General features: G+C 37.7%; 4 protein-coding genes across 9 annotated transcripts in view; 3 read left to right on the forward strand and 1 right to left on the reverse strand.

Annotated features, from left to right (window-relative positions):
• Nucleotides 1-227: 227 nt before the first annotated feature.
• Nucleotides 228-3,558, reverse strand: hddc3 (HD domain containing 3). Its single transcript, XM_041993315.1, has 4 exons — nucleotides 3,352-3,558; nucleotides 2,422-2,477; nucleotides 2,094-2,334; nucleotides 228-587 (listed from the first exon to the last, which is right to left on the reverse strand). The coding sequence occupies exons 1-4, from the start codon at nucleotides 3,461-3,463 to the stop codon at nucleotides 457-459; spliced, it is 540 nt and encodes a 179-aa protein (XP_041849249.1). The 5' UTR covers nucleotides 3,464-3,558; the 3' UTR covers nucleotides 228-456.
• On the forward strand, nucleotides 3,511-12,866 carry vps33b (VPS33B late endosome and lysosome associated). 2 transcript variants are annotated; one of them, XM_041993214.1, is made up of 24 exons: nucleotides 3,511-3,624; nucleotides 3,951-4,058; nucleotides 4,405-4,485; nucleotides 4,588-4,649; nucleotides 4,742-4,791; nucleotides 4,930-4,997; nucleotides 5,086-5,131; nucleotides 5,205-5,299; nucleotides 5,694-5,798; nucleotides 5,952-6,042; nucleotides 6,120-6,197; nucleotides 7,522-7,595; nucleotides 7,684-7,770; nucleotides 7,850-7,940; nucleotides 8,040-8,114; nucleotides 9,520-9,584; nucleotides 9,679-9,733; nucleotides 9,823-9,869; nucleotides 10,363-10,495; nucleotides 10,580-10,653; nucleotides 10,791-10,892; nucleotides 10,980-11,055; nucleotides 11,170-11,289; nucleotides 12,645-12,866. In XM_041993214.1, the coding sequence occupies exons 2-24, from the start codon at nucleotides 3,963-3,965 to the stop codon at nucleotides 12,722-12,724; spliced, it is 1,851 nt and encodes a 616-aa protein (XP_041849148.1). In that variant the 5' UTR covers nucleotides 3,511-3,624; nucleotides 3,951-3,962; the 3' UTR covers nucleotides 12,725-12,866. The 2 variants fall into 2 exon arrangements, with proteins under 2 accessions (XP_041849148.1, XP_041849156.1); XM_041993222.1 differs by having other exon boundaries at nucleotides 3,561-3,624; nucleotides 3,962-4,058.
• A 256-nt stretch (nucleotides 12,867-13,122) lies between these two features.
• On the forward strand, nucleotides 13,123-21,479 carry prc1b (protein regulator of cytokinesis 1b). Of its 5 annotated transcripts, none has more exons than XM_041993233.1 (15): nucleotides 13,123-13,248; nucleotides 13,477-13,609; nucleotides 15,045-15,167; nucleotides 16,732-16,965; nucleotides 17,056-17,226; nucleotides 17,402-17,551; nucleotides 17,649-17,796; nucleotides 17,892-18,028; nucleotides 18,436-18,531; nucleotides 18,654-18,800; nucleotides 18,882-18,992; nucleotides 19,082-19,195; nucleotides 19,626-19,805; nucleotides 19,918-19,952; nucleotides 20,950-21,479. In XM_041993233.1, exons 1-15 carry the CDS (start codon nucleotides 13,235-13,237, stop codon nucleotides 20,996-20,998), a joined length of 1,842 nt encoding a protein of 613 aa, XP_041849167.1. In that variant the 5' UTR covers nucleotides 13,123-13,234; the 3' UTR covers nucleotides 20,999-21,479. The 5 variants fall into 5 exon arrangements, with proteins under 5 accessions (XP_041849167.1, XP_041849196.1, XP_041849176.1 ...); XM_041993262.1 differs by having other exon boundaries at nucleotides 19,626-19,728; XM_041993242.1 differs by lacking the exon at nucleotides 19,918-19,952.
• Nucleotides 21,480-23,626: 2,147 nt separating this feature from the next.
• The window catches only part of ptpmt1 (protein tyrosine phosphatase mitochondrial 1), a 3,400-nt gene continuing 630 nt past the window's right edge, over nucleotides 23,627-26,396 (forward strand). The window contains exons 1-4 of the mRNA XM_041993302.1: nucleotides 23,627-23,956; nucleotides 24,846-24,926; nucleotides 25,202-25,393; nucleotides 26,392-26,396. The exon at nucleotides 26,392-26,396 is cut by the window's right edge and continues 630 nt beyond it. Coding sequence (XP_041849236.1) covers nucleotides 23,810-23,956; nucleotides 24,846-24,926; nucleotides 25,202-25,393; nucleotides 26,392-26,396 — 425 coding nt within the window. The 5' untranslated portion in view covers nucleotides 23,627-23,809. The remainder of the gene's footprint in view (nucleotides 23,957-24,845; nucleotides 24,927-25,201; nucleotides 25,394-26,391) is intronic.

The raw sequence follows: 26,396 nt of genomic DNA on the forward strand, positions 1-26,396 counted from the left end.
ATAATCATTCGCAATTATGTTCTATTTTTTTCAGAAATAAACACCTTGATAAAAATTATAAAATGAGACAAATTTGTAGCTATTCTGAATAACATTGCCCTCTAGTGGCTACAAACTCGATTTTATGCACAACACAAGTAGCTCAGTCGATCAGATCCTCACTGACCCATTTTTATGGTTAACAAATAAATACGCTAATATGGCATTCACATAATCACACATTAAAATTTCAACATATACACTGTTTATTTTTTCTGGTCAAATAAAGATGCGCGACAAAATGCATTTTCATGGCATGGTATTACTCCAAACATATACTATAAACACTGTGCAGCACAAATGTGTATGAAAGAAAGATTTATTTTGAGCATTTCAAACTTATTAGATGTTAGATGTAAATTAGATGTTATTTTTTAATTTAAGGAGTCTGTTTCCAGCTTGTTGTGGTCCGTTCTGTTAGAGCTGGACCCCTCTCTGTTTAAACAGCTCCTCCAGCTTCTCCTCCAGAGCAGAGTTAGTTCCTTTCAGGCCTTTCACAACCTCACAGGCCCACACAAAGTACTCCTGGACCCGCTCAGCTGTCCAACCTGTGAGAAACACACACACACAGACAAAGGGATAGTAATTGATTAGGTTAATGTTTTTGTAATTCACAAAAAAAAATCAGCAAATATTTTACACAAAGTACATTTAAATGCACAGTTGCAGTAAGTCAAACTGTGGTTATAGCTAGACTTAACAGTGCATGCAAACTTGGCTGGTTAATTTAAATATTCTCCCTTGTCTCACTGTACATGCACGGAGCGGGGGGTATAGACAAATTCACTGCATGGATGTTGACTTTAAGTTACACAAACGGTGACTGTCAGATGAAACTGCAGTTGCAAAACTTATATTAAAGCAAAGCAACAGAATGAAACTGGTCTAAGTGGCTGCAAGTTGGCAGATGGTCTATGTTTTAGTCTCAATTTATTTTAGCCACCTGACAAAAGAAACAGAAATATGTGAATGACAGTAGCTTCATTGAAAATTTGGTTGTAATACTATGTTTCTAACCTTAAATACCATACAGTTTTAAACCATAGGATGCATTTGCTCCACAGTTCCAGTTCAGTAAAAAGAAGAGTCAGCTATTGACAACAAAGTATAGTCAGAAGAGCAAGTGTGCATCTGTTTTGTAAACACAGTGAGTCGAAAGTGTAAAATAAAGCAATACTAAATAAATTTCTTAAAACTCAGTGCTTTTGTCTAGTTTTGATGGCAAACTGACGTCAATTGTGCACATTCCTAGAGCCGTGATTGCAATGCAGTGTCCTGAAGCTGAGAAACCACAGCTTTTCCCCCTCAGCCAAGAGCATCACGTGACAGCTGCATTTTGCTTCATCGTACTGTATCACACATCCGCAAGTGGATATCAACACATTGGCCATTTTAAATGTGCACTACGGCTGATTTAGCAATGGAACAAAAGAGGATGTTAGCGGAGGAAGCAAGCTGAAGAACGAGAGAAAGTAACAGATTAAGAGATAAGAAAAGAATCAACATTGGACTGACATTTACTGGCTGGATGGAGCTGAGAGAAGAGACAGGATGCAAGACAGATGTCAAATTAACCTCCATTATAGGGCACAAAAGAATAAAAGTCTAACAAAGTTCAGTAGTGGGGCTGTTGTTACTGACTGATTCTTCTGTTTACTGGACAGGAGCTCATATAGTGTTAAACAGCATGGTATTGTAAAATTCTCCAACTTTTCTCTGTTGGAAACATATTGAGGCTGCAAGTCTGGGCCAGTCAAGTAACTGCACCCCTTTTCATAATCATCCATGTAAAAATACATGGATGTCTTTGGAAAAGATGCAGTCTTAAAGACATACGTTGCTGTACAAATATTTCTGCATTAATGCTGCCATCACATTATGTAAATATGACTTCATCGCCAACCACATCACACGGCCTGGCTTTTGGACTAGTTGCTGATAAAACTTTGTGGTAACTTTCACAATTAAAGTAATTATTATATAACAAAAAATCTAAGTAGTTAAATGTCTCAGGTTCAGCTACAGTTTAAAAATAGTGACAGACTGGTACAGACCAACCGGTGTGCAGCGGTTCAGGTCCCTCAGGTTGTACAGTTTGTCTGCCAGTTTCACCAGTTTGGCTTGATGGCTGCGGTGAGGTGCATGCTCCACCTGCTGTCGCTTCCTCTCCTGTTTTGACAGACTTTTGTCATCTGTCACTTCCTGGACAATTCGAGAAACAACTGGCCCAAATTTAGCTTCCAGCTCTGCAGGGGTGGTGTCTGTGTCCTCCACAGTGTCATGAAGCAAAGCGGCCTGCAGAGTTTAAACAACACAACTGGTTTAACAAGACAGGATACAAATTATCTGAATGGATTGGACTGTCAGCAACTGATAACATACTTGCAAAACCTCAATGTCTGTGATTCCTCCTTCATGGCTAAGGATCCTTGCCACTCCTTAAAAGTACACACACAGAGCTGCATCAGAGAAAGGAAAGTCAGCAAAAGATCTTATTGCTTTTAGCTCCTGAAGGCAAAGCTCTCAGTCTTATAATGCTCAGAAATGTTTTTAGCATAAAGTTTACAGGTGATACAACTCGTGGCCTTTGTCATGGCAATGGAAACTTACTGTACAAAGACGAGGACCAACTACCAGCATCAACAACCTTTCCATTGACACGGAAATTAGTAAGAAAAGAGACACAAATTTACTATAGGTGACATGTAGAAAGTCAGTTACAAACCACATAAGACCTGAGAAGTGACAGCACTCTCCAAGAAAGAACAAAAAGGATTTCTATTCCACCTTCAACTGCAAAAACCCTCCCAGCAAGTACTCAGGCCACCGTTTATGTCTGAAACTAACTTAATGCCCAATTATATGCATTTATTTATGACTTTTCTCTCCACTACCTCATACACATGTTCTATATTCCACTCTTTAAATAACTTATTAAAAGTATATATATAGTTTGTATATATATGTCATGAGATTATATATATATGTATATATATGTGTGTGTGTGTGTTTATTAATAATCTAGAAACGTAGACATTGTGTCTTAATATAATTTTTTCTGTGCTTTGAAATTTTGAGATACAAATTAATTGTGCTAAGAGTTAAAATGATTTTATGATTTTTTTTTTTATTCTCACTTAATGCAATCAATTATATTATCTAATATTGTTCTTTTTTCCAATTCAGCAACAAGACTCCAACAACTAATAAGAAACGAACTAAATATATGAAATGTGTTTTATTCAGCCGGCTCAGGTTTTAAGTGTTAAAGCAACTTTGTACAAACATGTATGTTCAAAGGTTCCTACCGACCTATGGGGTGATTAATGTACGGCGTTCCCTCCGAATCTTTACGTCGCTGGTTGCGATGTTTGTCTGCAGCGAAATTGACCGTTTCTAACAATAATGCCGCGTCTGAATTCATGCTGAAATTTTACATTTAACCAAATCAAACCGTCATCTGGCTTTAACTGTATCGTCGCCAGATCGTCCCTTTTTTGTTGGTAAAGTAGTCCGCTTCTTGTAGTGTCCGGAAGGAAACAAGCGATCACATCATTTATTCCGCTGCTAAAACCGCGGAAGCAGGTAGCTGCTACTCTCAGTTAAACGTTTTTTGTTGATTTTTTTTTTAAAGACAAATGCCATAAAATCTATTTATATGTTTAATGCATTTCTATGTAAATGATGTCGATGTCAGTTTTGGTCGCCAGTTTTAGATGGGGAAATTGAAATATCGTTTTTATTTTTAGCCTATAAGCTAACAGCTTGTAGGCTTACCACAGTACAGATTTTGTTTCCTGTTACTGGTAGCATCGCTGGCACTGCGTGTTATAATTTTGTAATAGTAACTTTTTTTTTATTGATATTTTATATATGCGAGTGGTGGATGAGTAACTGTTGTACTGTCGTAGCTGTAATCCAGGATGGCTCACGGTGCCAGGAGAGATTCTCCGGAGCTCCCGGACTTCTCTTTGCTCAAGAGGCTGGCAAGAGATCAGCTCATCTACCTTCTGGAACAGGTAGGAGCAAGTCACAATACCACAGGTATACCACATACCACAGCCATCTGGCTTCAGTTTAAGATAAATTCCCTGCGATGTCACTGTTTACTTTTATCTATCTATTGTAAAATTTTGCCATGCTGATGTTGCATTTCTAATCACATCCCACGTACATCGTAGCAGTATTGACGACAGATATAGACCCCCCCCCCCCCCCCCCATCCAAAAGCATTTGGTGATAGTTTCACCCTGTTATAATATGAAAGAGAAAGTTGAAAAAGACTAAAAGCAACAAAAAAGGAGCATTTGCATTTTCCAGTTCCAGATGTCCATGGTCTTGTCTCTTTCCTCTCTTGTCCCACAGCTGCCGGGTAAAAAAGATCTCTTCATTGAAGCAGACTTGATGAGTCCATTGGATCGAATTGCAAATGTCTCAACACTAAAGGTGAACCATATTAACAACTCTTTCCTTCACCCATCAGATAAAGACAGAAAAAAGCTACCTGCATTTCGAAGAACTTTGTAAATCATCTCCCTATTTTTGCAGCAACATGATGTTGATAAACTCTACAAAGTGGAGCACAAACCTATTCTAAGCACCTCAGATCAGTGAGCTTTCATTTTTATACCACTTAATACCCAGTTTTACACTAATATGCCCAATGTGACTTCCTGACAATGTGGCATCATTCTGTTTTCAGGCTCTGTTTTCTGATCCGGCCAAGAATAAAAACTGTGAAGTGGATATGTGGTATGTACAGCTGTTGTATGTAACAATTAATCTTATGTACATGTACATGCTTGCACTGACTTCTTGTTGTCCTTGAATGCTGTATTTTTTTACATACTGTCTGATAGATGTTTCAAACTACTTATCCACATGTTCCAGATGTGGCCAACACAGACAAGGCATCTGGAAAATTTAGAAGATACAAGATAATCTTTACCCCCCAAAAGGTACATCCTGCTTTGGTGTTGTGTATATCTTGGTTTGATATTGTAACAAGTCATTTTTTGAACTCCTTTGTCTTTCTTTGCTGTTTAGTTTTATGCATGTGAGGCTGTGCTAGAGGAGCAGGGCATCTTTGGTGGTGAGGATTTTTTTTGCTAGTAGCACTGATCATTGTCAGTGAATGGAAGAAGTAATGGTGACTGTCTCTACAGATGTGACCATTGATGAATGGGCTTTCTACCTTCTTCCACTGGATGATGATATCATCAGTCTGGAGCTGCCCGAGTTCTTTCGAGACAACTTTCTGGTACGTATAGGTAATGTGTATGCACACATTCTTTCTGCAAAACACAGAAGGAAAGGGTTAATTAGTATAGTTTAATAAAGCAGTATTTAATTTTCTGACCTTAAAATGTGTCATTCCCCATATCCACTTCACAAAAACAAAATTTGTTATTACTTCAGTCATTCAGATCTTCCAGTTTCCAGCATTTAAATGATGAATTTACTTGGTTTATTAGCCCTTTATTCTAGTCAAACTGGGACGAACTTTCAGTAAAAACAGCTCTTAAGTTTGACAAAGGGTGCATTGTTGTCACAATCATGTCTGGTAAAACTATTCTGTCTGTTTTTTATTTTAATTAAATGTCACACAACATTTAAAAGCATATTAAAAGCATATAAAAGCTGTGTTTTCTCAGGCAGGAGACCAGCGGTGGGTGAGGACAGCCGGCAGCGCTCTGCACCTCCTTCACTCCCTTTACGGGCCTTTCTCGAAGGTCTACGGGATTGGACGCTGTGCTAAGGTCTGCATATTTAGAGGCCAAAGACTGGTTGTGTTTTTGAGTTTAGCATTCAGATCCACTCTGATTTTTTGTTTTTGTTTATTTAAATTATGTTTTATGATATTTGTGTAATGAGGAATTGAGCTGCCATTAATTCTGTTTGTTCAACACCAGATGACTTACGAGTCTTGGAGGGAGCAGGTGGAAGAGGGAGAAAAAAAAGCTCATAAGGCTGAAATCGGGAATGTTTTTCTTATTGACCGAGGTAAGAAGCCACACGTCCTCCATGCTGATGCTGTGCCTCGCTTTCTTCCCACCATAACATTACTGTTGCCTTTGCAGACGTGGACTTCGTCACGCCGCTGTGCTCACAAGTCGTCTATGAAGGACTCGTGGATGATATATTCAGGATCAAATGTGGTGGGTTTTGATAAAAAAGTCAGGTCTGCATTCATGTTGTTTACTTTAAGACAGATGTCTCTGGTGCGAAGGAAGAGGTGTGAATGAGTTTCATTTGCTGCCATGTCTCCTCACTAAGCTCGGTCCCGATTCAATGGCTTACATCTTCCTCTAGATGTACAGTGGTTCCCAAACTAGGGAGCAGCCCAGAGTTATGACTGTGGAATACAGCGAGGCTAAATAAAACTAATAGGTTTTGCTGTTAGCTGTGAGCATCCTGTTAGCAAAACATGGACAAATTTGTGAAAGTACCAATGCTATTGATAAATCAATAGCAGACATTTCATCTACCAAAAATCTGAGAAAAGATGATGAGGCATGTCTTGGCATGTCTCATCTACATATTTGTGTTTGCCAGACAAAACACACAAATGCTACTTCGATTAAGACCTCAAGAATTCATATTTCCACTAGTTATTAACTGGGGACATAACCCAAAAATCCACTGGAGGTTGCTGGACAGACCTGAAACCATTCAAAGCAGAAAAAAACCTGTCTGGTAAGACTTGGAAATGAGCTACAACAATGTCATTGTTTCAAATGCTCATCAACGTGGTTGTGATTGGTTGGCCTGTGGAAGGCTGAGTGGGCTCTGGGGGTTGGCTCACAGACTGGTCTGGTTTCCAGGCTATAATGACTGCAAACGTAGGAGGACAGAGAATGATTTCTGAAAGAAGTTTGGACAAAAACAGCAAAGCTTAGCTGGTTTTTATGGCCTTGAATTTGTACTCGACTGAGACAAAGTCAGATACAGACATAGATTAAAAAGAGCCAGTCTTCTTGATTTGAAGGTTCTGAGGTGTTGGGGCGCATTCAAGATAAAAGGCTTCCCCATCGTTTTTATTTCCTCACGTTTCTTTTGATTGGAATGATCTTTAATCTTTTTTCCAATAACTTTACACCCTCATGTCTTTTGATTTGATGGTTTAACCCAAAAGAGTCCAATGTGACATATTTGTCACGTACAGTTTCTGAGACACTTTGCTCACAGAAAGCAGAAAACCACATTATAATATTTTTAATATATCGCATGGTAATAAATGGTAGATACCCCCCCCCCCCCCCCCCCCCCCCCCAAAAAAAATGTAAATTTTTTGTTACAGTTTGTTAAAAGGCCAAATAAAGACCTCATATTTAAAAAATTGGACTTTTCTTACAATTTCTTCATGGGTCGGGCCTTAACAGGTTAAATCACAAACAGTTGAACGTTTAATGTGACTGAACTGAGTATTTGCAGCGTCTGTTTGTGTCGAAGTGTCGTCTCATTGCAGCGTGTGCTCTGCAGGATGTGTGGAGTTTGGACCCGATGTCACTTCTTCTGACAAAAGTGTGAAAGTCATGCTGAACTCTCAGGATAAAGTAAGGCTGACACCAGAGCTGAAGCGTCTGCTGCATGTCGTCACTGCCATGATGTTAAATTAAACGTCTGAGCCGTCTCGTCTCGCAGGTCTTCGGTGAAATCAGAAACGAACATTTCTCTAACGTCTTTGGATTTCTCAGCCAGAAAGCCAGGAACCTCCAGACTGCATATGATGTGAGTACATGTTTACAAAAAGTCATTCCTCTCTGTAGTTAAGGTGACTGGTGTAAGTATCGCCCTCTTTTAACTGCAGAAACGTCGGGGGATGGACATAAAGCAAATGAAGGCATTTGTGTCAGAGGAGCTAAAAGGCTTGAAACAGGAGCATCGGCTGCTTAGTCTACGTGAGCATTGCAGCACTGCACCCTACTTCAGAGTGATTATTCCACATTTTAAAGTAATATTTGCAAGACTGCACTGTTGAGCGGCACGTTTTCTTTCAGACATCGGTGCCAGTGAATCTATAATGAAGAAGAAAACAAAGCAGGACTTTCAGGAGCTGTTGAAGACAGAACATTGTAAGAATACATGAGACTCTGGTTTTACTAGTCTTTTCTGCTCATGTTATTGGATATTCTATAGCTTTGAAACAGAATTGTTAAATTGATCAGTGAAGTTATGTGATGGCAGATGAAGTTATTAAAACAAGGCAGCTTGTTGAATTTCATGTACTTCAAGAGTGTAGGAAACCTGTAACAACTCAATCAGAAAGCCAGAGCAGCATGGTCTGGAGATGTAAGTCAGGATTCCTTTCTCTACTCTGCAGCTGGAAAATTCTGTATAATTTAATGATGATGAGTCAAACTATCCTGCTTTTAAAAGGAGATATTCTGCATAATATCCTTTTTTTTTCCTTCCCCACAAACTGGCACAGTGTCCTGAGGTTTTATGCTCAGTGCTTTGGGCAAGGTAACACAAAGATGGACTGTAGCAGCTCTTTTTTATTCCATTAATTTACAACTCAAGTCCAAAAGACCATTTTAGGGGGTGTAGAGTGAGTTCTTTCAATTACGGTATAGAAGGAGATCATGTATTTAATTTCCTGAGAGTTTTGCCCACACACCGAAGTGATAAAAAACAGCCTGACAGTCAATTTTAGCATCAATTACTTTAATTTCTTCTGTGTCCTGTTGGGCCATGGTCTGCTGTTTGGCTACTGATGCCCTCTTATAGGCACAGTCTGGTCACAAGTCTGTTAAAACACGTTATCAGATAGTTATTAAGCAGGTTAGTAACTCCACTGAGAACTCACACCATTACTTATTTGCTCCATAAACACTGAACTTCCTTATTGCTATGTTCTTCTGTGTTTTGATAAGGTTTTCAGCAGAAAACACTAAGAACTGCTGCACATATATCCAACATTTCAGCAGTGGTATTTATTTATGTTTTTTTGTAATGGCAATGGTGCATTCAATAACAAATGGGGAATCAGAATTCCATCTTTTGATTGGTAAAAAGTTAAAGAATACCAATTAAAAGTTTCTTTGTTTGGAAATAAAACATTGATCAATGTTCTGGTATAGAATTATTTGCTCATTCAGGTGATACAACTAGATGTTAATACAGCTACAGAAAAGTTCAAATGTCCCATTTCTGAGTTACAGCGAATGCAGCAACTTTTTAAAGGAATAAAACTTTACCCTGCAGATAAAAAAAATGTTTACTGACTCATTTAGTCACGATTTCCGACTGAAGAGAACCAAAACATGAAAAGTCAGTTTTGTTTTGTTTGTTTTTTATTTTTCACACACCCACATATACTGTATTCTCTCAAACACATCTCACTAATCCTACAGTCAGTACAACCAAAGCAAAACCAAACTTTTATTTTTATACCACAGGATGTGATTTGTTTGTTTGTTTGTTTGTTTGTTTTTGTGCAGCTTGTTACTAATAAGGATTTTATACTTTCCCTCTTAGCTTTACTTGAAGGATTTGAAATCCGTGAATGCATTTCTTTCATAGAGGAGCACATCAACAGACAGGTTGGTTTTTATCTATTAAATAGATGTAGGCGGGTGAAAATATTTACAAAGTAAATAAAGTATTTTATCTGTGTGTGTCCATTTTTTTCTGCAGGTTTCCATGATAGAAAGTTTGAGGCTGCTTTGTCTTCTGTCTATCACAGAAAATGGTGATTTACTTTTCTTTATTTAAAAAGAGAAATTAAAAATATTTTTTTCTGTTTTCTTTACAAATGATGGGATGTGATTTTCCTTCCAGGACTTCTTCCAAAAGATTTCCGATCATTAAAGTCGCAGTATCTTCAGGTGAGCACAGAAAGCTGTCAGAACATTTTTATGACAGCAACAGTTACAGGCATCTGTCTGCCCTATGACTGCAAATAAACTGGGAATTATTGTGGGTTTTTTTTTGTTTGTTTTGTTTTTTTTTCTTCTTTTTTTTCTTTTTTTTTACTGAAAGTTTCTATATTAGTTGTGACATGTTTTTATTTTCAAATATCTAAGGTAAAATGTGTTTTTGTGGGATTATTACTTTTTATGTGCAGACGGCATGAAAAATGGAGACGAACCCTTCATGCCCATTTTTAGCAACTTCTGTTCAAAAAGAAAAAAAACAGTTTTCAGCCTTGTTAGCGTGGCCAAAACATGTTTATGTTTTATAAGAAATGTTCTGAGCATAATCGGTCTCTGTCAGTGCTATCACTGGGATTTCTTAGAGGCAGGCTAACACATACTGATTTGATTTTTTATGACCCGTGCTGGTGCATTCTGTGATGTTTTCCCTGCCTGACCTCATCAGAGCTATGGAGTGGACCACCTACTCACATTTTCCAACCTGAGGCAGCTGGGGCTGCTGGTCGAGCAGCAGCCTGGGGAGACACTTACGGTTATGGAGAGCAAAGTGGGCAAACTGGTCAATGACCGAACTGCAGGTAAAACAGACCTTAGTCTAGAATTCATGGCTGGATGCAGAATTTTATAGTTGCATTTGGTTGTACTTTTTTTTTTCCTCCTAGGAAAGCTGACTGATGCTTTTTCCTCTCTGGCAAAGAAAAGCAATTTCCGAGCATTGAGCCGAAAGCTTAATCTGGTAACTGGTGATAATCTTAACTGCTTAACTCCCTTTGTTATTAGAATTATGTCAGTAAAAATGTAAAGTTATGTTTTGTCTTTACCACACTAAAAACGCTGTTTGATATTAAGTTTATTGTGATATTTTGTGTAAAGGTGCCAAAGTCAGATGAAGAATATGACTTGCGTGTCCCTCGAGACATGGCTTACATCTTCAGCGGCGCTTACATCCCTCTGAGCTGCAAACTCATCGAGCAGGTGAGTTTGTCAACTGGAATCTTCCACTGGATGTGACTTATCAGGATAAAAGCTGTTGTCATTTTATTGCTGGTGTCTGTTTTGTAGGTGCTGGAGCGCGACGGTTGGACGGGGCTTGAAGAAGTCAGCAGGCTGCTAAACGGCCATGAATTTGCTGTTACAGGTTATCACCTAATAAATCATTTTATAAAGCGAGGGTCACTCTTAATACATCTAAGTAAACCCACACTTACATTTTTGTATCGCTGAGCGCTGGATGTTCTCTGTCTCACGTCAGGAAGCAGCGGAGCTGATTTAAGAGCAAAGAGCGAAGCTAAGCACATCATTTTGGTCATGTTCCTCGGTGGATGTACCTTCTCTGAGATTTCAGCCCTTCGTTTCCTTGGCAGAGAGAAAGGTAAGTATGGTAAGAGTTGTTGTAGGTTTTTGTGTTGTGTCGAGTCCTTTGCACACCAAGCCTGTTTGTTGTTTGATAGATAATAAAAAGGTTCATATATCACCTTATACCATATTTACATGCTGACTGAAACTTTTGTTCATCATTAAAGTTTTAGGAACTTTTAAGATTTCTTTAATCACTCAAAGCTACCATAGATACACATACATTATTGTCCAAAATGATTAAACATTAATGAAAATAATTTTCTTTGTTTTTCCAGCATTGAGGACAAATAATATAAATATGGAATTAATTGGATCACAGAAATCAGTGGTTTTCTTTTTAACCCTTGTGCCTGTGCTCAAAAATGGCATATTCAGAACGAAATGAATAGATCTCTGCAACCATAAGGGCTATTTGAATACTTTTAGTCTCATTGTAAAGGGAATACTTTGTTAAGATGTGTAAAAATATGTGTTAATGGAAAAAAAGAATACAAATAAATGAAGAATAAATTAAAAGGACACATAGCACAAAGGAAAAAAGTTTCAGGCTTGCCTAAAAAAAAAACACTTTCAGGATAAATATTAATATCCCGTTGGAATAATGCAGGTGTAACTTTAAATCTCTATTAATTCATACTTGAATATGTGAACATTATCTCTGAAAAGGTCAACTCTGATAGAGCGCAGCAGAAAAGTTACTGTTACTGTGGTTTCCATCATAGCTAGGACGCTATCAGAGTGGATGTCTGATGTCCTAAAATACACCTAGAAACAATCCGGATGCAGCTAACCGCTGTGAATAGTGCAGCCGTATTTATGTAATGCTTTTGATTATAAAGTGGATTTTTAAAAAAAAGGCTCATAAAAAAATAAATATAAAGTTTGTGTGTAAAAGCCTTCAATATGATCTGGACTTTAATTTTCAGATTTACTATCATGACCACAGTATGTCTGTGTTGTGCTTTCATTTATACACTTATTGTAACAGGAAAAGTGGAGCACATTACAATAAAATGAACTTGATCAGAAAACAATTAAAAATATATCACATTATAACATTTTACTTTTTAATGTGAAATCCTTCTCATTAGTTAATTTAAAATGTTTGTCTGGAAGTAACAGCATTTCCTTTTAAATGTGTGAACATGTATATAAACCTATGTAAATATTTATTTTGCATTTATTATTTGAAACTTTATTATGATGTATGGTGTATGTCAAGATCCTTCTTACTCATTATCAGATTATTTTTTTTAAAATAGCAGTAATAACAGTTTATTTTTTATTTTTTTATTTGTCACACTGAGTTAGAATACAAAGCCATAGGTTGAAATGTATTTTTTAAGCATGTCTGTTGTGTTGTTCCAGGATACAAATTTATTGTGGTAACAACTGCCATTACAAACAGCTCCAGACTGATGGAGGCTCTGCTGGACAACAACATATGAAGAAATGTGACGCATTCCTGCAGCCAACTGTCATACATTCCCCGAAGCACAGACTCAGAAATATTCACTTTATCTGACCGCAAGATAACTGTAAAAATGTATAAAGCTAATAAACGTTGGTTTTTAAAATTTGTGTTTCTGTTCTTATAATATAATTTGTCGTGTTACTATCTGTGAGCTCAGCTGTCTTCTCTGAACAACGGCCCCTTAGTGTTGGAACGCAGCAACACACCGCACCCTTCATAAAACCGGTGTGTTTGTTTTTGTTGTACTGTAGCCGTTCCGTGTTGGGCGGTTCCCTAGCCTATTCAACGTAAGAAACTGCCGGCTTGCTGTGGTGTGTAGTAACGTGCGCACTCGTACAACAAGCCAATCAGAGAGTAGAATGCTGTTGCGTGCGTATTTTGAACTGTGAACAAACGGACTCAGGGCACACCGAGAGGAGACGACCAGCAGCTTGTCTTTGGATAGGTTTCGATTGTTTTGAATTTGCCACCGAACTGGGATTTAATGATGAGAAAGAGGTAAGTTTAAAGCTTTGTTCTCACGGCAAAACCAAAATTTACAGATTACGATTATTTGAAAGTGGCTCATTTTAGGCGAGATGGCTAACTTAGCCAAACTAAAGTCCGTGTCGGTCAACTGTAACATAAAAACCGAACGTTGGTTTTGATTTTAATGTTAGAATAAACATTTCTATCTAAAAATATACTGATGGTGTCCATCTTTTATTATTATTATTTTTATTTTAGCGAGGTGCTCGCAGCAGAGGCTGTGTCGTGCCTAAACAAAGCGCTGTGCCACCTGAAGGACATTTGGGAGGAGATCGGCATCCCAGAAGACCAGAGACTACAGAGAACTAATGTCGTGAAAAACCACATAAAGGTATACACAAATGTATACTTTGTAAATGTCTTTAAACCTCCGGTGTGGATCTATACAGCTAAAACCCACTAAAGTTATTCATGTTTGAATGGGTACGCTCCTGGATCATTCTGGGAGACTTCAAGAACAACAGGTGGTTGTAATAGAACATATTAGGGTCAACATATCTCTTAAGTGTTAAAGCCAAGATGAAGGAATAATAGAACTGTATTATGAGACATCGTGTAGTTTATCAGCAAAATGTTTATAGTCTAACTCAGGGATGGGGGAAATCCGGTCCACGGGGGACCACAGTCCTGCAGGTTTCAGATGTTTCCACGCTCCAACCCACCTGATTCAGGTTAAATGGATCCAGCATCTTCTTGTCAGGTTCTCCACCATGACCCATTGTGCTGCAGCAGGGAAACATCTAAAAACCTGCAGGATAGTGGCCCTCCAAGACCAGGTTTGGCTATCCCTGGTCCAGCTTATAGTTTTGTTACCTAACAGTTAACAGAAACTTAAAAAGGTTATATGAGGTCATCTTTAGGGACTAAAACGATCTAATCTCACTTCCCTAAAAAAAAATGGTTCTCTTAACTCATGTCACAGATGTTTCTCTGTAGTACCTCCCACAACCTTACCATTAACTCTTTCTTTTAAAAATGACTAAAATTCTCACATATATTTGTTCATATTTTGATCTGAAATTTATTTTCAGTTAAACATTTCTGCTCCTCATCCAGGATATGACAAAGGAAATAATTAGGAAAAACAGTTTTATTGGGAAGAACTTTGAAAACGTGTGAAACGATCCAAATGTCCTTTTTTATTTGATTATTATTGCTGGTATTATCATTCTGTCTTGACATATTCTTGAGCTCTTTTACTTTTTGGCAGTTTTCTTGTATCAGGTGTTTATTTTCAGTCTAAGTTTTTTCATGCTGTCTTAATAGTTAGTTTCAAGGCTACAGCAGATTGGAGAGGTATCTTGTTTCTAAAAATGATGACATCTTATTTGCTAACTAAAGAGGTTTCTTTTGTTGTTTCCTTCACAACAGTTTTTATCACAAATTCGAAGATGATGAGTGCTATAGCTTGTCAGCAAGTTTGCTTTGCATCTGTCTGTCAACAGCCTGGAGGAGAACAACAACAACAACAATGATGTTACTCAGCGCTTGAAATTTTATTCTATACTAACAAGTTAAACTGCTTATTTCATCAGTACTTGCAGACAGCTGTGGTTAAAGAAACTCAAGTGCTAAAACATGTTCATCTTTACCAAAGGGCTGCATGTGTGGTTTAACTAGATGGAGAAAACAGTTTTATTTCAAAGAAATGAAAAGGATCTATGAGCCAAAATAAATTTCAGAAAAATTGCTTCCCACATTTGTACAAGTTTTCTATGTATAAACATAACCACATGCTGATCTTATTTTGTATATTTGTTTGGCAGAACCTACTGGACATGATGATTAAAGAAGAGGAAACCCTGAAACAGAGGCTTGTAAGCAGTATTCAAACATGCAGGGCGGAAATGGAGAAGCTCTGTCTGGAACTCCATCTTTCAGCTTTTGAGGTAACAACTTATTTTTTTATATCTCCTTATTGATGAAAAACTATATTATTTAATTGATGTCACAGATTCTACTGAATCCACACTGAAAGATTGTTGCTTCGTTTCTCCTGAAAACTGATGAAATTATAAGCAGTTCTGTCTTATATACCTTTATACCTTTTTTTATGTGATAACGTACACCAACAAAAGAGTTAAAAGAAGGGATTTATTTCATATTTTATATAGATATTGTAACATAGCATGGACGGATTATAAATCAGTCAAATAATTGTAGTATTCTGCCACTCAGCTCATTTATGAAAAGAAAGCTTTGCAGTGTGTTTGGTTTCTCTGTGTGCACCATTCTGATTATAGGTCAGAGTAAGTAAAGTAATGAGTTGAATGAAGGTTTAAGACTTATAGCTCAGTTTGTTAAAGGTAAACGCTATAAGATTGGCTCAAAGGCAAGTTTATTCATAACACATTTCATGTACAGGACAGTTTCCATAAATTATTAAAAGCATTACAGCGGGGTGCAATGAAAGCCAGCAACAAATGGCAAAAAAATCACAGTAAAATCATAAATTACATTAAAAAGATTAAAAGCAAGATAAGTTCAAAGTTACTGTGCAGAATTCATGCATAGGCACATGAGAAAATAAATGTTTTTAACCTGGATTTAAAAGTGTCTAGATCTGGTGAAAGTTTAATCTCCACTGGCAGTTTGTTCCACTTGTTTGCAGCATAACAGCTAAATGCTGCTTCTCCATGTTTAGTCTGGACTCTGGTCTGGACTAGTTGACCAGAGTCTTTGGATCTAAGAGCTCTGCTAGGTTTATATTCTCTGAACATATCACAGATGTATTCTGGGCCTAAACCATTCTGGGATTTGTAAACGATCAGAAGGGTTTTAAAATCTTTAATAAAATAAAATAAAATCACAGTGGCCTGATACTCATGTGACTACATTTGTAAATGTTATTAAATGCAACTGTAGCCAACTAATATCTACTGGCAGGTTGGCACAAGTCACATTAAAAGCTACACAACTTGCTTGTTGGGACTGATCGTTGCTAAACGCTGCAATAAAATCTTAAGTTATGGTCTCATTGTTGTTCCTGCTGTTTTCAACTTGTTTTGTCATGTAAAATATTCAGTTGAATCAAAACTGAAAAGTAAAGTCTGATTTGTGTTAAACATGGAATAAAAAGTATTGAGGCCACTCATTTTTGTCAGTTTAAGGTTTTCATGGATAGTTGTTGGCTTTTCCTATTTTTATCTATCTATTTATTTGTTAAAAATAATGTGATTTTTGATTTACTTTCCTGAAATTTGTCCATGTCTGTAATATCATATGTTCCACAACCTGATTTTACAGCATTTCCTGCAACTAGTCTTCTACTGTCCAAGGAGCTAATTCATAATTATTGATTTAGTTTCTATCTGAGGTTCCTGCCTGGTTATCAGGTACTTGATTATAAAAAGCTTTAACAAGAGTTCAGTGGTAAGAAAATGACTTTAAAAAAAAATATATATATATATATATATAAATATTAATGAGTGAAATTGTCATTGCTGCATTTAGGAGGAGAATGGCCTCAGCATGCTCCAGGAAGAGAAGAACATCCGCACACGGGTGGAGGCTCTGACGAAGGAGAAGAGTCAGCGGATGGAGCAGCTGAAAGCTCTGCTGGAGCAGGACCAGGACCTGTGTGACATCTTGTGCAGCATGCCGTACGGCATCGCTCCAGACTCTGTCCCCTCTCTGGAACAGCTGGAAAACTTCCGCCAGCACATCGCTAACCAGGATGCAGAGAAGGTCAGGGCTCCAGCAAACATTAAAAAAAGAAAGATTTAAATAAAAAAGGGCTGTCTGTTTGCTCAGTGGTGTTCGCTGTGATGTTTACAGGCAAAGCGATACGCTGAGTTCATGGAGCTCAAGAAGCAGATCATTTTGTACATGGAGGAGCTGGACCACATCCCAGAGACCAGCTTTGAAAAAGATGTCGTCTGTGAGGACGAGGACTCTTTTTGTCTCTCCAGAGACAACATCACAGCACTCAAACTGCTTCTTTGTCAGGCAAGTTGCTTTTCATAATGAAACATTGCATTTAATTGACAGGATGAAGCTCTTAAGGTTCACTGAAATGAGTTGTTATGGTTTTTATTTGGGATCTAAGACATCCAAGGCTGTTGTATGACTCGGATGCTGCTGAGTTGGTAGCTGATCCCACTCTGACATATTGACCCTGCAGCTGGAAGAACGCAAAGCAGAGAACGAAGCAATGTGTGAGAGTCAGAGAGAGAAGATACAGCAGCTGTGGAACAGACTGCAGGTTCCTCAGGAGGAGAGGGAGGCTTTTAACCAACACATGGTCACATCCAAGAAGAGAAACCTGGAGGCGGTGAGAAGACTAAGACTTTCTTAGCTTATTCATTCTGTTTTTCTCTGTCATTCATGATCATGTTTCTTTAAGTTTACGGTTTATTCTCCTTTCTCAGTTGCGAGCAGAAGTTCAGCGTTTAGAGGAACTCAAACTGCTGAACATCTGCAACGTCACCGATGCCATCCGCTCCGAAATCGCTGTGTTTTGGGAGAAGTGCTTCTTCAGCACTGATCAGCGACAGGCCTTTGCACCTTATTTTAGTGGTATGTTCTCATGTTTAATCACTTTTCACAGTGGTTTGAATGAAAACATGTTTAAAAGATTTATTTAAGCTGATGTTCTAAATTGGCTCTTCTAGATGATTTTAATGAAGAGCTTTTGGCTCTGCATGATGCTGAGATCCAGCGCCTAAAGCAGCACTTTGAAGACCACAAGGAACTTTTTAATGGAGTCCAAAAATGGGAAGAAAGTTGGAGACTCTTCTTAGAGCTGGAGGTGAGTGTGTTCAAATCGCATTAAAAAAAAAAATTAAGACAGTTGCTAAATAAACACATGCTAAATTATATCCAGCTGTCCCATAATTAGATTTTAGGGAGATTAAAATGAAGAAAAGTGCTAAATTCTTAAAAATATAGATCTGAAAAGTAACCCTGGAGTTTTATCTGCTCTGGTTGCATCTGTGCTGCTGGAGCTTGTCATGGCCACTCAAGATGATCCCACTTTTTCTAGCAGATGCTCCACAGAACATTTCAGGGGTCATTTAAGAGTAAAGTGTTGACAAAAGTAGTATCAGGTTTGCACAGTGACCGCAATATAAGATCCTTAAATGTAGTTCTCTTCCACATTACAGTGCTGCATGGAAAACTTTAAAATTTTTTTTTTTTTTTTTCTTGATTTTATAGAAAAAAGCAACAGACCCCACAAGGTTCACTAACAGAGGAGGAAATCTTCTAAAAGAGGAGAAACAGAGGTCAGAGTTGCAGAAAAATCTACCAAAGGTAAACCATAGTTATTTATTAATGGTTAAAATTAATTTCCAGAAACCCTTACACTAACTCAATTCTTGTTTTCTTTTTTGTTTGTTTGTTTGTTGTTTGTTTTTTGTTTTTGTTTTTACAAGCTGGAAAAGAAACTAAAAGCCCAGATTGATGTCTGGGAGAGCGAACAAGGCCGAGAGTTTTTGGTGAATGGCCAGAAGTTTCTGCAGTATGTGGAGGAGCAGTGGGAGCTGCACCGAATGGAGAAAGAAAAGGAGAAACTCGAGAGGGTGAGCAAGTTGACTGACTTTGTCCGCTATTAGTTTGTGGAGACGTGTTTTTGACTCCTTCCCGATTTAAAATCTTAACAGCACCTAAAGAAGAGCAAACAGACCGAGGAGGAAATGCTGTACGGCACAGTGGTGCGAACCCCAACCAAACGCAGGCTGCTCGGCACTACTACACCAAACAAATCCCGAAAGGTGGTCGTTTCTTTCTTAACTTCTACACATCTGGAGGCGGTTCTTGCCGTCTCTTTAGCACTAACCCCCTCTTGCGTCTCTTTTGGCAGTTTCACACAACTTCCAGCATTTCTAGCGCCACCTCTAACAGCACCATGCGCTCCGTTTATGGTGGAACTGTCTGCCGCTCGCCTGTGCCTCGCACTCCTCTCTCTGCTAACAAGGTTAGTCCAATTCTTAAGATCAAATCAATCTGGTAGACAAACACTAAAAGAAATCATCTCACTTTAGGAGATGGATCTTAGATTAGACAAAATAATAATAATCAAAATAACAATCTGATAACATACAGTTATCCATGTTTTGTCATAAAACATGACTAATTTGCCCATAAATGCTTTTACATATATGTATAAATCCTTTCACAGCGATGCATGTTTTTGTCGTTTTTTCAATTTATTCCTTCCCTTTGTACAAAATGCTTTTTTTGTGTGTCAACTGCAATGAGAAAACTGCACATCTTGTTTTTCTGCTTACCTTAATTAAGCAGTTTACTCCTATAATTTAGTGAAATGTTAAAGAGGGGGTTATTTTGTCGTTTGTTACCGTGTCCAACTTTTCTGATGCATGTCCTTCCTGTCATGCGTCTTCCAGACTCCAACAGCGCGGACGCCAGGCAGCAGTAAGCCACCCCATCCAAGAATTCACGGCTGCAACAAGGAGAACGAAGCCCAGCTGAAGGGGAACGCTCTATGTGGTGCGTTGCAGACCCCCCCTTGTCCACAGCGTAACTTCAGCGTGGCCTCTGTTGCCAGCACATATTCAGAGTTTGTGGTAATTTATGCTTTTTGTCTCTAATCTGTTCTTTCTGTCTTTTTCCCCTCATCAATGAGCAATAACACAATTCCAAATTGGCAAATTCTAATGATGTAAATTTATATTTTAGAGGGACTTCATCAACACTGAATCCGTTCAGTCAAGGTGTGTTTGGAATCCTGACACTGTGTGTAATTGTGACCAATCCATATATATATATATATATATATATATATATATATATATATATATATATATATATATATATATATATATATATATATATATATAAAATCTTTTTTAATGCTTTTTATTTTTATTAATAATTGCATGTCTTTTTTCTAAAAGAAAAAAGAAAAAACAGATTAAATGGGATCCGGGAGGCCTAATTAAAATAAAAATCTCTAAATTAGAAGGCTTCTCAGAAACTTGAACACAAAGATGCAACTTTTTTAATCTTGAAACTGAATACATAATGAATCAGTAATGTGTTTAATGTATAAATGTGTGGGTACTGGTGGTGTATGTTTAAAAAAAAAAAAAAGGCCAAACTAAAAGGCACCAACAGAATCGGATTTTTGTGATGTGGTGCCTTTGAGTCAAAAGCACATGTGCGTGAAGGGGAAGTGGCACATCAAATTTCTACAAGTGCTTTCCCAATGTGGGCTCACAAAATACTTTCAGTATATTGCAAAGCATTTCAATGAAACGATATTTAAAAGTACTGTTAGGCATCAGGTGGTGGTTCTGAAAAGCTTCAGTTTTCACCTGAATGCCACGACTCCACATTTCATCAGGTTTCTCTGTGGCCGTCTTTTTGCTAACTGAAACTAACAGCCTTTGCTGTCTGACACGTAAAGTCCCCATGAAGTCAGATTCCTTGTAGTAACACCTACAGTATTATGTTTAATGTTTTTTAACTTGTAAATTCCTGAATAATGGGGAGCAAAGGTAAAGGCTGACGGGAAACGTTGAGAGGAGAATTTTCAGGCTGAACTGATTTACGTCTTTTTAAGGAAACTGCAAACAGAACTCTCCTATCTGTTTCATGGGAACTTAAATGATTTGCAGTCAATAAGTGCATGCTCCTTTATGGCAAGTTTGCTTTTGTGTTGTCAGACTTTTCAGGAGAAATCAACCTCACACCTTCTTTTCTCCACAGAGAGACCTGTCCAAGGCCTCTAACGCCAAGATCCAGCACAACATCTTGAACTCCACCACCACCACCCTCTGACCTCTCTTATCATCCTCCTTCAAGAGAAGTTCAGGACTCGTCCAAAAAGGATCACTGTCGTCACAGCTATAATGCTTTTATAAGATAATGAAGGTAATATATTAAGTATTAAGTCAGTGGGAAACAATGAGCAAGGACTCTGAAGGTGCCGTCGTTGCTCAGTCACTGCCTGGAGGAAAAAAATGTGTCATAAATTTAACAAACACTACTTTGTACATTTTTTTGCAGTTATTGAAAGTAGTTAAAAATGGTCTATGTTAAACTGCAATTTTTTTATTTTAGAAAAACAAAAGTAAGTTTTGCTTTCTGAGGTTATGCAATCTGGGGTTACAGGCCAAATATATTATGAATGTGTTGCACTTTTGTTTTTCAGAAAATATATTGCATGTATTTTAATTTTACACACTCACACTGTTCATTCCGAACCTTTTTATATAAAGGTTTATGTATATATTTTACTATCATCTAATTCCCTTTTGTATAAACTGATGTTTGTCAAATATTTAGCCATCAAGATCAATCGATGCTGTATATTAGTTGAGTTATATCACATGAATTCACTACTGTGGCTATTTTTTTTTTTTAAACTAAGCTAAATAAATCCTTTTTGCAAACAAACATTTGGTTTTGTGTTTGAAATGTGTGACTAACATTGCAAACGGTGGAAGTATTTATATTCATGTGCTAAAAATATGTAATCATACTTCACAAAAATCTTTTTCCGGGTAAGAGATTATTCACACCTTAAAACCAGTCACAGACAAGGGGACTGCATACAAGAGGATTGTTTCTTTTTCGCAGCTGTTCTGGGGCCAAAGCAGCCAAAAGACATTTATTCGCGAAATGCAAGCAATGCCGTCCGTTTAGAATTGTCTACAGGAGATTAACCTTTATACCCTCAGTCTCAGGAGATTCCACTCAGTGAAGTTTAAACCATTTACCCAGTGGACAATGACAGGCACTTTTATACAGTCTTTTATTAGAATCCTTCAGTAACAAGATTGACTATGTAATACTCAAAAAGTAGACTTGGACTAAATTTTGCTCCCTTTTGCAAGTTTTGCAAGCAAAGACTTTAGCTTCTTTAATGTAATTGTGGATCAAACTAGCTTAGGCATCCAGTCTTATCTGACTTTGTAGGCTTTAAATTCCTTCTAACTTGACCAACCTGCTGCCAGCTAGATTGTGTGCATTTTCGTGTAATTTGGCTTCATTCACAGGCCTTTCTGGGGAAAAAAAACAAACTCAGGAAGTTGGTGGAGCATTAACAAACATGAAGGGCTCAAAGCTGCTGTCACAAATTTGTATTCAACAGTGGTTTTATTTATATTAGAGTTTCTTTAGCCTGAGCTAGGGCTGAATTGTTGCAATATCATTATGGCAAGAAACTACTTTGCTGGATTTAAAGATATCTCTGTAGCCATGGCTACAAGACTACATATGATGATAGTCAACCGTGGCAGCTCCTGTTAGTTAGCAGGGTTGATGCTGTGGTGTCAACTGTATAGGAGCAGCACACTGTTCTTTCATAGAAATAGTCCAACGACTTTCCAGGTGCTGCATCAGGATAGACATTTTAGTAACATGTTTTAATTTTATACATGGGCTATGTTTCAAGTGTTTTATGAAAAATATGCTCTCAGCTCAAATAAAGAGGTTTAAGTACCCCCTGGTAATTGTCACATCTGTACAGTTCTCTCAGCAACAGCCACTTTATTAGATACACCATCTTCTACCAGGTTGGATCCATTTTTCCTTCTTTTCTGTCTTAATTCTTGGTGTCATAAATTCAACAAGGTGTTGGAAACATTCCTCAGAGGTTTTGCTCCATATTGACATGATAGCATCACACAGTTGCTGCAGGTTTGTCAGCTGCATCCATGATGAAAATTTCCTCTTCCACCACATCCCAAAGATGCTCTACTGAATTGAGATCTGGTGACTGGAGGCCATTGAAGTACAGTGAATTCATTATCATGTTCAAGAACTCAGCTGGAGATGCTGATAAAGGAGAATGGTTTTACATCTTCATGTTGTTTCAGACCAGGCACAGTTTCTTCATCTTCAGTTGTCCAGTTATGGCAAGCCTGTATGAATTGTAGCCTGTATAAATAGTTGCTTTTCAATCCCCTTCAACCAGTCTGCCCATTATCCTCTGATCTCTGACATCAACAAGCCATTTTGGTACAGACAGCTTTCTTTAACTGGGGTTTTTTTTCTTTGTTGGACCATATGTATGGTTCTTCCACATGCTACAGATGCCATGTTTGTTAAATGAGTAAAATGTTGCCAATATGTCTTGTTTATTCAGACACCAATATTGACCAAAGAAGAGTCAATATCAGAATAGGCTATTTGTCACTATAAGATTTGGCATGTTTTTCATATTCAACTTTGTGGCTAATCCCACAAATGAGTTCCCCTTACAAATATGCACCAGTTTAAAAAGGGAAACAGACAGGCTTGTTAACTATCCGAAATCTATTGCCAATAAGTAATTAAAATATATTTTAAAAAAGTTTATTCATAATTTGTGGAAGGCACTGGGTTTATTTTGAAGGATGGGTACCGGAAATCTCGTCATTTCCGGAACAGTTTCCGGGGAGGGAGGAACCTATAACCCACGAGAAACACATGTTAGCAGATGACAGGTCACTCAGGATAGTTTCCAGACAGCCTGAAGGCTGAAATACGGAGTAGCAATGAAAGGCTGACTGAGTCTGAATTATGATTGTTTCTTTTCTTCTTCTACTTTTTTAAAATATTACTTACTAACAACAACGCAGTCATGTCCGGAGCGTTAGCAAGGCTACTGTTCTACCCGACTTTAGCTTACAATGTTGTCATGGAGAAGGTGTCCTCGCGACGGTGGTTCGACCGAGTGGACGAGACGGTCATCCTCGGAGCGCTGCCGTTCAGATCTATGACCAAACAGGTCAGAAGCCAAACACAAGCTGATAACAGTTAAACAGCTGTGTTAATGTGCTCTGGAGAACCAGTAGTGTTGAATAATTAATATATTAGAATAATACATTTTTACACAAAGCGATCTTAAAACTAAGGTACAAAACTGCATTTTGTTGTCAGTCCAAAATGATTAAATTCATCGAGACTAGACGAAAGCTGTATACAGTTTTTGTTTTAAAATCATGGTAAGAAAATTGGATCAGAAAAGAAACGACAAAAAAGTAAAGCAAATGCAGTCAATACACTGGGATGCTATGTCAAATTTAACATAGAGTAAACATACAGAAAAATAATGCAGGATTTCAAAGAGTTGGATCCAGGGGCATGTTTATCTTTGTGCTGCATCATATATGTTTGGAAAGCGAGGGGACCAGCTGCTGTTTGAGGGGGAAATGTTTGACATTCTTTCTTGATAAAGGATCGGCTGCTCAACAGATCGGGGCCTCTTTTCTGCACAAAACGCATGTTTTCAGTCGGTGACAGTTCGTTACTGCTGGCAGACCAGTTTAGCCCCTGTACATTTTTACTAAGCAGCATTTTGCTGTAATTTGTGCAGAATATGGTTTATTTGTTTGAAATAAGCAAGGCTTTCACTGAAATAGCAGCACATGTTGCCTTCAAACCTCTGTTGTTTAGCATGAATGGCTATTTAACATATATCGAACTGGATTCTTTCCTCTTTTTGGTTCACTGAATCTCAAACCAATTTTCCACTTTTGATTCTTTAACCTTCTGCTTATCTCAGTCCTAAACACAGCATGTAGTTGTGATATGATAACTACCTGTAGACCTGTTCCCACCTGTTTGAGCTGAGTGGTCATAGATTTTGAAAACTGATGGTGGCTGTTTTGTTGCAGCTGGTTGAAACAGAAAATGTTCGAGGGGTAATCACCATGAATGAGAAGTATGAGACCAAATATTTCTGCAACTCAGCTGAGGTGAGTTTATTTCATTTGTGTCACCACTCCAGGGGTTGGGATTCAGCCTTGCATGGATGTCACCACATCAATATTTTACCGTATGTTGAGTTGCATTGGTTTTGCAAAAACCTATTTCTGATTATGCAATTACCAAAAAATGTAAAGCTTAAACCGTGGTATGATAAATTATTAATTTGGTAACTGATAACAGATTTTGAATAACAATTTATTATTTTTTTTTAAATCACAGGGTTGTTGAAGTTATATTTTGTTGTTTGCAATGCTGGGTGCAGGAGTGGCATGCCGCTGGGGTGGAGCAGCTCAGGCTGAGCACCGTGGACCTCACCGGCGTCCCCAGCCTGGAGAACCTCCACAGAGGCGTTGAGTTTGCACTGCAGCACAGAAAGCAGGGAACCAGCGTGTACGTGCACTGCAAGGCCGGACGTTCTCGTAGCGCCACGCTTGCTGCTGCGTACCTCATACGGGTCAGTACGTTTCACTCAACCCTGCACATCTGTTGAAACCTGGTGAGAAAAACTTAGTACAAAGATGAACATTTTTATAAAAATTAATTCATGTTAGATACAGTTTTTATTTTTGATTATGATTTGATTCACAAATGTAGTTTTGTTGTAAAGTTATGTTGATGTAAAACAAAAGGCAGAGGTGGAAGTTTGTTCACATACTGGAGATAGTGTGTAGTTCGTCACTTGCATTTGGGTGCTTACGTTGCATTTAATGACCTCAGAAAGGGTCTTGCAAAATAGCAGACAAGTGTTTTGATAATAAGCCATCACCTACAGAGTAACATCAGTGGAGCATCAAACTTCAGACACAAGCTCTGCTCAGATATTCACACTTTTGCTCTTTCTAAAACACAATCAAATTTGAATGTGAAGAACTTTTTATTGTTTCTTTCATCCCAGAAAACTTGTGCCTCCCTTTTAATTAGCAGTAGTCTTCAACAGCACATCTGCAGCGCCCCATGCTTTTATCAAAGTACAAGATTGGTACCCTGTTTTTACATGGACCATTTTATTGAATTCAAGTCTGATTTTTAATGTTTTAATTTGTTCTGTTAATTTAAACTGCAAAAATAGCTTAAATAATGCAAGTTCATACTTTTTAGACCATTTTCAGATAATGACCCAGCTGTTCAAAATCAGATGAAGTACTAGTTTTATCATTACGTCCTGCATTTAAAAGTCTTTTTTTTTTTAACTTTCATTTCATTATTCTGCATTTCTAGTTTGTTGGATTATAGACAGTATGTTTTATCTTTCTTGTGTCCCCTTACAGAAGCATAATGCATTCACTTGGAAAAACATCTTTTCTGAATTTATTAGATAATTAAATTATAAATTGACAGAAAAATCTGTTGATACTTTCTGAATTTAGGAATTAATTTTTAAAAAGCTGCTCCTGTCTGCTTAGTTTGTTTGTTTTGACCGTGTTTTTTTTTTTTTTTTTTTCCTGCTGACAGTTAAA

Source organism: Melanotaenia boesemani, chromosome 1 (genome assembly GCF_017639745.1).
Source record: "Melanotaenia boesemani isolate fMelBoe1 chromosome 1, fMelBoe1.pri, whole genome shotgun sequence".
Taxonomy (NCBI): domain Eukaryota; kingdom Metazoa; phylum Chordata; class Actinopteri; order Atheriniformes; family Melanotaeniidae; genus Melanotaenia; species Melanotaenia boesemani.

Bases quoted from the DNA above. Each gene is read 5' to 3' on its own strand.
- prc1b (XM_041993233.1), top strand. The intron at 17,227-17,401 runs GCAAGTTGCTTT...TTGACCCTGCAG, and splicing joins TCAAACTGCTTCTTTGTCAG to CTGGAAGAACGCAAAGCAGA. The intron at 19,806-19,917 runs GTAATTTATGCT...TTTATATTTTAG, and splicing joins GCACATATTCAGAGTTTGTG to AGGGACTTCATCAACACTGA.
- hddc3 (XM_041993315.1), bottom strand. From the start codon at position 3,463: ATGAATTCAGACGCGGCATTATTGTTAGAAACGGTCAATTTCGCTGCA. The intron at 2,478-3,351 runs GTCGGTAGGAAC...TGTACTTTTAAG, and splicing joins GTACATTAATCACCCCATAG to GAGTGGCAAGGATCCTTAGC. The intron at 2,335-2,421 runs GTATGTTATCAG...TAAACTCTGCAG, and splicing joins CAGACATTGAGGTTTTGCAA to GCCGCTTTGCTTCATGACAC.
- vps33b (XM_041993214.1), top strand. From the start codon at position 3,963: ATGGCTCACGGTGCCAGGAGAGATTCTCCGGAGCTCCCGGACTTCTCT. The intron at 4,650-4,741 runs GTGAGCTTTCAT...TTCTGTTTTCAG, and splicing joins ATTCTAAGCACCTCAGATCA to GCTCTGTTTTCTGATCCGGC. The intron at 9,870-10,362 runs GTGAGCACAGAA...TGACCTCATCAG, and splicing joins TAAAGTCGCAGTATCTTCAG to AGCTATGGAGTGGACCACCT.